Source organism: Thermobia domestica, chromosome 10, assembly GCF_964235325.1.
Source record: "Thermobia domestica chromosome 10, izTheDome1.hap1.1, whole genome shotgun sequence".
NCBI classification, from domain to species: domain Eukaryota; kingdom Metazoa; phylum Arthropoda; class Insecta; order Zygentoma; family Lepismatidae; genus Thermobia; species Thermobia domestica.
The window spans coordinates 17,412,819-17,425,079 of NC_137463.1; the positions used below are offsets into that span (position 1 = coordinate 17,412,819).

Below are 12,261 nucleotides of genomic sequence, written 5' to 3' on the forward strand. Positions count from 1 at the left end.
CAACAATTTAGTGTTCTGTTGTTTCTAGCTCCTTTCCCCTTTCGCATGACAAATTTTTTGGGTTCCTGCAGCAGCATTTTGCTCGAGTTTGAACTCATACTTGTGTGGCACCGTAGAAGTTCACGTATGAAACGTTGTTAAGCATTTATTACCACTGCTAATCAAAGCTGACTGAAGATGTTGACGGAGTGGCATCCTCCGTGTTAAATAGTACACTTGACAAACTACTTCTTAGACTAGTTTGGCCTTGTACGCTCGAAGAAATACATATTTTCCCTTTGTCCAAAGCATGTCTGCTGAGAATAATAAATCTACTTTTGGCAACACTGTTCGACTGTAGAGCTGACCGTCTCTCCCATCGGACACTATATTGTCCACCACAAATGTACTTGGCCAAGAATCGAACCAGGGACCTTAAGGATCAAAGGTAAACGCTCTGCCACTGTGCCCTCGATATGGTGAAAAGGAAGCAACATCCATTCCGGTTGTTTAACTATTGGTTAACTAATTTTGGTTAATATCATTATTCGTTTTATGTGAATAACAAAGAGGAAATTTTGGGAAAAGCAAATCAAAGTTTTCAACGAGAATTGCATCCAAAATTATCAAAATACGAAGCCTGAACGCATCCATCTCTTCAACCATACAAGAAAAGAGCAGCTTTATTACTTCATATCATTCGTTAACTAGACATATTTTCTCGTGTTAACATACTTTATAACCACTTTTAGAAGCTGCTTCTTTGATTATTCAATATGACAAATCTAATGCAGAACATGGAAAACAAACGACATTTTCGCAATTAAAAGTAGGGGGCAGAACAAGGAATACTAAAGGCACACACAGTTCGTTTATATAACGCACTGGAAGGCAAATTCAGACAGCTACAAGCAATACGTCCCTATCCTTGCAGTATCTTCTGAAGCTCTTATCCTTGGGCGATGCAATGTTGTTAAACTTATTTTGAGATGGAAAATATCTATTTCTTCGAGTGTACTTACGGCTGATCACAGCGTATACACGCGCCTGCTGTTTGGGTTGTGTGGACATTATAAAGGTCCCGTCAGTCTAGCGATTAACTTTTGTTATTCCAAATATATATTTTGATTCCTACGCTGATTTGAAAAATATGAAGTAACGGTTTCATTCAGGGTGTTTGTAAATATTATTATTATTATAATAATAATAATAATAATAATAATAATAATAATAATAATAATAATAATAATAATAATAATAATAATAATAATAATAATAATAATAATAATAATAAAAGTGAAATAGATAAAGTAAAAATTAGTTAAAGAACGAAAAGAAAAAGAAAATAAGCAGAAAGTACAGGAAGGAGAGAGGAAGGCTGGAAGAATTTCAAGAATTCTCTCCATCTGCATTTTATTTTCTTTACACATTCTCATGATTTCTTATTTTCTTCTTTATTTTTTAAACTTACTTCCAAACTTTGGTATGCATAAGTATGGGAAGTCTTATACCTAGATAAATGGGCATGTCCGTCTGTTCGTACTTCCTCTTTCTTGGCAGGTATCAGAGCAAAATCGATATAAAGCGAGATTCTTTTTTTTTTTCCTAATAGATTTAGCTGCAAGAATAGGTTTCATCTTCACCCTTATCTCTCTACTTAAACTAAAAGTGGTAGAAATTTACTAACGCTACTTCCGGTTTCAATATTGATCTCTACGGGACAAATACAGACAGTGTGAGCGTCGGGTGTTCTTAAAATGACACCCACGGACTACAAACCACTATTCTACAAGTCAAAGCAAAAACTATATACAATTATATACACCTTTCGGGTCCTCGTCTACAGACACGAACTGCACTATATGGCAACCTGGCAGATAAAGAACCCTATTCAGTGTAAGTTCTAAACTCCGATAAACAAAATATTAGTATCCTTCCGCTTGTCACAAATACAACTGGCTAGTAATGTATCACTCCAGCTCCCACGGGGAGGAGCAAATTATATAGGTGCATTTTGAAATTACTGTCTCGTGTTGTCCAGATACTTACAACAGCAGCAGAAAAGAAGGAGAAAAAAAACCTCGAAAGATTAAAAAAAAAAAAAAAAAAAAAAATTGAATTTCGCTAATAAACAATTGTTGCTTCGTGAGTAAAGCTTTACCTTGTTGGTGTTTCACCCCAACACTCGCGGAACCGGGATTCACGCCAACCGCCTTTCAGGCTTGAAAGCAGAACTCGCGTCCAAAGTTGGATTGGTGCTATAATTACTGCGCATGCTTAGTGTTTATTTCTATTGTTTCATTAACCCCATTCGATTGCAGTTTTATTAGATAATCTGTATTATAGTTTTATCATAATGTTGCAGCTTTATATGGAGCTTCATAGTAAAAGTAATAATCAAATTATATGAACTATTTTGCTAATGAGTACAAGCGTCGTTAGGCCAACAGCAAATCAGCGAGATTTAGTTTCACGTGGCTTTGTCTATCGCAGTTTAGAGCTTAGGCCGAACAGCTACCGATCTATCGAACAGCTACATCGATTCCTTCCAGATAGCAGCTAAAGTCGATAGATGTTGATAATAGCAGCACTTATTGGCGTAACAATCGATGTAACTCTGATAGATTCGTAGAACAATGTTAATGGTGTTCTACTAATGGTTTTAAGTTAATAAGCGACGCTGCGACAGAGTGAAACTTTTGATTCCCTATAGCGGCTGAATTATAAAATATTTTCGCTTTGTTTTGACTTGACGAATAGTGCTATTCTCGAGGTATATATATACGAATTCAGCCGTCCCAAGTATTATTTTCTTTTCGTTCTTTATCACTATTCAAACCGCAAGTTGTGAAAATGTCTGATTTTCGGTTTCAATCTTGATTGCAGTACTGAAAAAACTAATAGCAAGATACTTTCTTCATATGGATTTAGTGCAAGAATAGGTTCATATCAACTTTATTGCTCCACTGCAATCGGAAGTGGTGATTACAATGTTGATTCACAAAAGAACAAAAACAGCAATAGAAGGCAACACAATTTTTTTAATATGGATTCAGGATTCCAAGATTTCATTTCAATTCTTATTCTTTTATTGTGACTGGAAGTACTAGTAGTAGTAGCAGCAATATTATATTATATATATATATCAAAGCGTAAAATTTGCGGTCGCCAGATCGCCATTGGCGACTAGAAATTTAGAGATGTCGACCAGTGTTTAGTACGAATGGTTTCTGCCTAAACTCTCAGGGCTGCACAGTTTCTGTTTCGCACAAAAATAATTGTTACTGAGAGTAAACACGGAATGTAAAGTCTTCAAAACGTTATAATTCACCCCTTCTTTCCCACCCACCCACATTTTGTGCAGTTTTACCTGTGAGTACTGCTTCATGTGAGAGAGGCTTCAGCAGTCTCAACTGAGTTAAGACTGCCTACAGGAATTCACTGAAGACTGACACCTGGATGATTTGCTGACAATTTCCATCAATAGCCCCTCGCTTAAGGACTTGATTCGGAAACTGCAATGCACAACCGGTACTTCAGTGCAGAGAGAGATCGTTACACTAACGTGAAGTCTTAAGGTAATTTTTTAACGTGTATATGAATTGACAATTCAAAATTGATTATCCTGAATCTAATTGTCTGGTTTTGAAATTTTATGCCCTGATGTAATCTCTTCCTTTGTCAAACCAAAGGGCGTGTGGAGGGGGAGACTATCTCATAATTTGTACGTGAGAGAGACTGCCGATCATCATTTTTGGATTGGCGAGTGCGTCTGACTTTGAAATTTTGCGCCCTATATTTTATATATCCATCCGGTTTTCAGTATTGAATTCCCATGGTTTGAGTTTTTGCTAAAGTTCCACACTGTGAAACGAAACTTACTTGTTTTTCCAGTACACTGAATTAGGTATGCAGTAGAAAGCAAATAGATCAATGTAGAACTTGCATAATTAGACTAACGGAAAAATCTTATCGTTGGTTAGGCAAGGATTAGAACTTGAATCTTCCCTTTGCCACGTGAATGCACCAGCATAGAACTTTTCACATTAAAGAAGTAATTATTTAAATTTTCGTACAATTATTTCAATTTTAATAGAGCTACTATGTACTGCGTACAGTCTTGTTAATTCTACTATATTATCGAGGTAGAAGCTTTAAAAAAAATCACACTCCACTCAAAACTATTTTAAACATACAAGCATGCAAATAAAATTCTGAAGGATGATATATTTACACAATGTGCTTTACGATTTTACTGTCAAAACATCGAGTGAAAAAACTAAATTTTTTAAATCAATATAAAATAGTATGCGAAATAATGTGTTTCACATACGATTCGTAAGTATAAATCAGAAGGCACTAAAAACAATTTATTTAGATAAATGGACTAGAACCTGATTTCAGACAAGGAATTTTAACTTATATAATTATGTGTGTAGTAAATTTACAGACTATTGCAAATTGATACTTTCAACGCATAAAATCAAAATTTTAAATAAACGGACGTACATTACGTGGTATAGTGAAGAGCAAAATACTGAATCTCGTAATTACACAAAATGGTGGCTGATAATCAGATAAGCTTGTTGTGTGTCAATCAGTGGAAACAAGCTCCTGGAACAACCCTTTACAACATAATGGGTGATATCAATAAAAATAAGTAACTACTCCTGAGAAGCCCTGCTCGATAATCGGAGTAACTACACCTGGAGTAATCTCCTCCCTCAATTTCGTATCAATAAAACAAGCCACTACTCAGGTCTAGTCTGCTCCAGATTTATGAACGTTTACTCGCGCTTCTTCTGCACGTAGCACTGAGTCGTATCAATAAAAGAAGTGGTTACTCATTTCTCCCATCTGTTGGGCGGTCATTTCGTTGTGGGTAACTTAAGACGCAGTATCCTAAACGCCATGGAAGGGACAAGTAGTAACGACAGCTTCAATCAAAGTGCATTTGTGGATATTATAAAAGAATTTCCAGTGGTACTTTCAAAGTCACAGTTACCAGAAAGTAAACGAAGGAAAGCCGAAACTTTGAAGGCAAGTACAGTGAAATACAACGAAATATCAAATACATCTACAAATGAGACACAAATCCAAAAGAGAATCTTTAATATCCGAGCGAGCATTAAAAAAAAACTAATTTGAAAAAGAAAACAGGAAACAAGAAAGTAATACTGAAATCACGGGAACGAACCTCTTGGAACTGATGAATGTTGATTGGAATCCAGTAATATCAAGATTAGCACGACAAGTGCATATCACGTGTTGTCCAAGGTCTTGTCCAAGATTGTTTGGCATTAAGAACGAAATCAGACACTTGGTCCCTTTTTTTTACTTTTTTAAATAGTCCAGCCAGTCACGTCATAAAACACGTCCATCTGCTTGCGTTTTCCACACCATACGTGTCCCCTTTCACCTTGGCATAAAAAATATACATTCTCATGTATACACCCTTCCTATCAGCGTTGAGTTGAGTTGATTTTGAGTTTAATGTCCTTTTCAGTAGCGAGGCTATATGAGACGGGACCCACTGATTAACTTGGAATCCGAACCATATGAGCTCCCGCCGGGAATCGAATGCGGGTCTCTCATGCCAAAGGCATGTACGCTATCCGCTTAGCCACGAAGGAGCTCTTCCTGTTAGAGTATTCGTCTCGAAAATACTAGGTTTCTTTATTGCCACGTGTTTATAGTCAAGTGCTCCGATAGCACCCGGAAATGTATATTGTTCTTGCCACTCTGCCTTTTCCGTTTGAATATTACAAACACCTCCGGAAACAATCAAATTTCAGATTTCGCAATAATCGCATCCATTACACTTGTAGTAGTCATAGACACAGTACTTTGAGCCACAACAGAATCCCCTGACATTCAGACCTGGAATCCCGGATCACTCATGTAAAGCAAGAAAATCCGCATCTTTTCATCATTACGTAGTGCACCACCCCAAATTTCCGTTGATTCTCCTAAAAAAATGTTGTGCTAACTACTCTACATTTTCTTTCATGAACCTATGTTTTTTGTAATCTCCATTTGCAACATTTCTATGCAATTTATAAGTTTTGCTACATAGCAAAACAATCATATACTCTGTCATATTTCGCACGGAGTTACCTATTTAGCTTGCTCCACAAATTTGGAGAAGTTACTGGGATCACAGAGGAGTCTTTGATTTTTATTGATATCAAACGCGGAGTAGTTACTCGGCTCGAGAATAGAGGTGTGGTTACTTCAAAAGGGCGGGGCTTCTCCGAGGTCAGCCGAGACGACTAGTGCTCAGTTCTCTTTTTATTGATACCAATGCGAGTAACTACTTCAAAATTGGGCGTAATGAGTAACTTCTCCGTTTTATTGATATCACCTAATGTTTGTGGGAAGAAGAGGATACAATAGTTTAGTGGTAGAGAGCTCACTTCTGGTGCGAGGGGTCTCTAGTTCGATCTCAGGCTACGTGAATTTTCGTAAGCAACTTTGTGTGTATTGGTTTCCTCGGGGTTCTCTCGTTTCCTCCCACATTCTCATTCCGTTAATTCCTCATAATCATTTACTTTCAACAGTCATGTTTTCTTTAGTCTACATAGAACATAGTGATGGGAAGTTTAACTAGCGATGTGACTTAATTTCATTTCAGTATAATGAAAGCGTTTCGACCTAATCTAAATTTGCAATTGGAGCAAGTAATTTTAGGTTGAAACAAACAATTGCAACTGCTATTGACACATAGACAGGATCCAATGCGCATGGTAAAAACTGGAACAACGTATTAATGTCTGGTTTGTTACTTATTACAAATAGCACATCCATGAGCAATTTTTACTACATAATAATTATCAGTGAAACGCTCCGTACAAAATCTATTTTAAAATACCGTAACGGTTTGGAAAGTGTAAATTTCATTAATTGTATCTTCATATAACGTATTTATCGCTTACTTATTTTTGATTACAACTGTACACTTCGGGTACGGTATTAGTAAATCAATCCTGATTATAGTTTGTGCGCTGAATGGCATTCGTATTGACGTCATATCACCGTTTTAATTTCCACAACTAACTTGTTACAAGTTTGCTATTCTCATTTCATTCCTAAATTCGGCAAGATACCAGAATGTTCGAAGAATGAATTGTGAACGGATGCTGAAGTAGCTAGGAGATTCTTAGTGTATGAACGTAGATAGACATTCTTTCGGACGTTTTAGTCTGATAAATACGAAAACATCGTGTAAATATCTCAATCCTTCAGAGAACTGAAAGGAAAACGACTGTACTTACCTCGCTATTAATTAATTTACTAGTGTCTTCTACTTCCGAACCTTCTTGCTTCTCAGGTTCCAATTCCTTTGAAAATAAAGAAAGAAAGAAATCATTAAAAATTACGGAATTAGTATAAATTCGTAACAATTCTAAGCGTGAAGATAGAAAAAACCCAAAGTATGCCAATACTAAAATTTTGAATTGCTATTATGGCTGCTATGTTCTTTACATTTCCCCTCTGGTAGGAATTTTACATGGCTGGTATGTTCTTTAGGCTTCATGGTAAAATATATCCTATAGTAGCGATCAGATGGAAGTTTAATAAAGAAGAAACCTGAACTCTAATAATAATCACTACGGTAGACTTAGTTTTTAACTCATAACTTCTCAGAGCAAAGGATTGATTTCCACCTCGCTTATCTCCAATTATAATAATTTAGGTTAAGAAGAGCTGAAGTAATAGCGGTTAAAGGATCATGTTAAGTGTGAGAAACACCTGTTTACAGATTGCTTACAGTTCAGATTACCTACACACTCGCAGTCTTGAAATTTTTTTCCCAGATCTACTATCTAAACTCTGAGAACAGAGTTCGTAATTAAAAATAAAACAACTCAGACTTGCATTCATTTCAGCTCTGAACTTCGCAGTCATTAATTTCGATTTATGGAACAGATTTCTTTTAAAGGTCTTTATATGTCGTGTAGGTTGTTAACTTCTCCTGTCGGTAGTTTAATTAGTATTTCTGCTGTATTAACAGAGCCAAGGAGATATGGCGTGTAATATTAAAAAAAAAAAAAAAAAATAAGTTATTTAGATTGTAATCGAAGGATTTTGTGATATAATGTATGCACGACAATTGTAATTTTCAAATTATTTTTAACTGTTCAAAAAAAAAAAAATTGCATGTTTCCATTTAAAATTCACTGGTTCTTTCTTAAATATTGGGGAATTAAGATTCTTGTCAGCACAGAACAGAATTTTGAATATCTCCATTCGCATGCATATGTAGTGCACAGAAGGAATAGGCATATTTCATTCCAATTTCACTGTCTCTAGTTGGGCGGCATACGTATAAAAGTAATTTCAAATAATAATAAATCTGTCTCGTTATTCCGGTCATAAGAAAAATTCAAGACCTGCAAAATATTCTAGGCAATTCCGCAATTATAAATGTGCTTACGATTTTTTAAAATCAGGAATTTATTTCGTAAATTAAATCCTGAATTATTGGAAAGTAACGTTCCAATAATTATCATCTTCAGAAGAAAACGTTTTCTAACGTTCCAATCATTATCATCTTCAGAAGAAAACGTTTGCTAACGTTATTATTTATATAGGGTTATTCAAAAAGCCCGTCGGTTTTGTTACATAAAATTATGAACTTCATTTTTTCAAAACATACTAACAAAATTCATAAACGTGTTCACCACACATTCCGATTTCAGGTATGGTGAATGACCTCCTCTACTGCGCTGGCATGCAATAACTCTGTTCGTGAAATTTGCTATGACTGCCTGACTTAACAGCCACACTGCCACGAACCACCGCAATGTTTTGCTCAGAACGATCACCACAACGACGCTGAGGACTTTTAATGTTCACTGCTGAACCCGTTTCAATGAACTTTTTCATAAGTCTGCGAATTGTTAATTTATTCCGGTGTCTCATTTCGCCCTAGAACAGCGCGAATTCGTCTGACAGTTGCTGCATAACTTTCTCCGTTCTGATAAAAATTTTCACAATTAGCACACGTTGTAAACTGATCCATGGTTAGACACAGACTGAAGAAATGCGAGAAATTCAGACTAATGCGACAATCGGAATGTTTGTGGGTAGAGCAACAATACAAAACAATGTCGGCAACCGAGAAACAAAAATTTTCCAGACGATCCAAAACCGGCAAGGTTTTTGAATAATCCTTTATGTCTACGAGAAAGGCTACACTCACTTCCCTCAGACTTTTCTCTTTTCACGAATTTGGGCAAGAATACACACCAATATACAGATAAACAGGAAAGAAAAATTCAATTTACGCCGTAGGAGACTATTTTGGTTTGCCTGCTATAAACAATTCTAGCAACGTATGTTAAAAGAGGGATTTAAAGACGGCATTATCGCTGTCTATTTTCTGCACATTTGCAGATGCGATATATTGCTTTTCAATCTCAGAAAAGCTACTGCGAAAAGTTTAATTAATTGATATTTGATAAATATTGCTTATGAATACGAATCTAATATGTACTTTGCAAATGACTGAACAAAGCATTCTCAATTTAAGTTAACAAGAAGATACTATTTTTTTTCTTATGTAAAGAAAACATGTAATCAAAAACATTAGGTATCCGAACAAACTACCAATTCATTGTACAACTATTAGCGAGTTCGTTGACATCTTAATTACATTTGCTTTTACTACACTCATTGTGACATCTGCATTACTCGACACAGTGACTACTACTTATAATGTAACCATGTAAATTAATAATATTCTTCTGAAAATTAAAATAAATGGATATTATTTACTAACGGGTGGTTACAAGATATATAATTTTCTTGTCTTGTACGATATTTGCTTGTTATGTAAAATTTCTGTAGTCTCTGTTCCTCTCAGGAGTTGTCGTTGTTATAATAATAATAAAAGCTTTATACTTGACCCATTATCGTGCCTTCCCCCGTATGGCACAGTCCTGGAAGAATTTATGTAACTTCGAACCTTTTTAGGATAGTGTAATAGGTAGGAAGATATCAAAGGGTCAAGTGTAGCTTTTTCCTTTTAAATGAAGTTACTGATAAAAGTAACTGAAGGATATTTATATGAACGGGTACTAGCTTTAATGTTCTTATTATCTTCCTACGATTACATCTAACAGATAACAAATGGAGTACAGGAAGTGACCAGAACTTACGTCCATATCGAAGTGAACAACCCCAGTGGACCTTCTTTTGGCTTTCCTCTTTCTCTGGATGACTGCTTGCGTCGCCTGAGCATTTCGACTATCGTTCTCCTTGTCTTGCTCTGAAAAACAGTAAAACACAAAAATTCAACGTCAATGTAATATCTGAAACATAATTATACTTATTTTTCAGCTCGGTTAGTGAATTAATAAACTTCGTAGTGATTTTCATCTCAATTATGTAAGTCAGTTGTCATATGTATGTAAACTTAACATTATGAATTCAATTAATAACTACCACCACTGCATTATTACTATAAGGTTCTCGAAGAACTGTCTTAAAAATCAAAAGATACTCATCTTGCTCTTCCTTACATTGTTACGAGTTCACTCAAAAAATCCTCAACCGTTGAATTTTCGCTGCCTCTTCGTTAAGCATTATTAAGAGAAAGAACAGAAAAATTTAACTATGAACATAACACAAATAGATCCATGATCCATTTTGAGGCTTTCAATTTGGGTCTAAAAAGAACTAACTCTGTGGCCTATGGAACCAAAAGGTTCAATGCCGCGTTCACAAGAACTCTCCATTGACTTCTATCCTTAGCCAATTGGATCCAGTTTCTACTTTGTATTCCTATTTCTGCGAGATCAATCTTAATATTGTCCTCCCATTTCAGCCTAGCTCTTCCTAATGGATGTTTTCCGATTTGATTTCTAGTAAAAAATTTGAAAGTGTTTCTACTTTCTTTCTTGCTGGCTACATGACCTGCCGACTTTAGCCTTCTAGATTTAATGATCCTAACAATATTTGGTAAACCGTATATGCAGATTTTTGTTATGAAGTTTACGCCATTCCCCATTCCCATTCCTTTTGGGTCCGAATATTTGTCTCTGGATTTTATTCTCAAATGATTTCAGACTGCGTTCTTCCCTCAGAGAAAGCGACCATGTTTTACAACCATACACCACAATAGGCATGATTATCGTCTTATATATTTTAAGCTTCAAGTTCCTCGACAGAATTAGCGACGACAAAAGATTTTGAACTGAATAATACACGAATTCCCTACTTTCAGTCGACATTTAATTTCTTCGTGGATATGATTTTGGTCTGTTAACATCGATCCTAGATATCTGAAAGTAGCTACTTTGTCGAAAATATTATTTGATGTTTTGATGATGTTATGTTGATGATGATGAGTATTATTTGATGTTCAGTATGGGTCCTAAATGTAAAAATCCTGATCCATTGTGATGGCATGTTATTCCAACTTTGTTTTATTTTGATTTCTTTGTTCGAAGCATAGTGATCAATAAATAAATAAATAAATAAATAAATAAATAAATAAATAAATAAATAAAAGCCCGGCTTCAGAGCTTTACATATGAAAAATTCACATTGAAAGTAGGAAAATACTTATGTTTACTACATCCCATTCTCCTTATCTGCACTTTGACAATCCTAACAGTAAAGGCAACTAAATTTCAAGAATGGGTGTTATTTTAGAATGAATCTCTCTAAGTACTTAATGTTTCTCTATGTTTGCTCTTGCAAATAGAGTTGTTGAGTTGATTTTGGGTTTAACGTTCCGTTCAGCAGCGAGGCTATAAGAGACGTGGACCTACTGATTAACGTGGAATCCGAACCACATGAGCTCCGCCGGGAATCGAACCCGGGCCTCCCACGCCAAAGACGCGTACGCTAACCGCTTAGCCACGGAGGAGCTCTCTTGCAAATAGAGATGAAAAGGTCAATGTGAAGTTTAACTGACATCCTACAGTCCAAGGTGTACTCTTTTACCACAGCGACCAATTGATGATTTAAATTTTCTCTTCCGCAATTGAAGGTCTGATTATCTAGTTAATTCATTTTTTAATTTCTAAGATACACTTATCTTCACTATTTCAGCTCAATCTTATAAGTTCGAAAGGAAACTTGATGTACATTTAATATCATTAGGTAGAATCGCATGTAAACTTCACGCTTTATTGTAAAAAATCCAACCTGTATGTTTCTTCCCAATCTACAGATGGTGATTACTACACATGAAATGGTCCATTTCTTACGCTAATTATTTGGGTAACGACAAAAGTTGATACTGTCTATCCTTTCGAACAAAGCTATAAA

At 35.5% G+C, this 12,261-nt stretch overlaps 1 protein-coding gene across 10 annotated transcripts in view; it reads right to left on the reverse strand.

Annotated features, from left to right (window-relative positions):
- Mbs (Myosin binding subunit) overlaps positions 1-12,261 on the reverse strand; it is a 284,430-nt gene that overhangs the window by 97,138 nt on the left and 175,031 nt on the right. For all 10 annotated transcript variants that reach the window (XM_081727797.1, XM_081727795.1, XM_081727802.1 and 7 more), the window contains 2 exons: positions 10,143-10,252; positions 7,254-7,319 (listed from right to left, as the gene is read on the reverse strand). In XM_081727797.1, the coding sequence (XP_081583923.1) occupies positions 7,254-7,319; positions 10,143-10,252 (176 nt within the window). The remainder of the gene's footprint in view (positions 1-7,253; positions 7,320-10,142; positions 10,253-12,261) is intronic.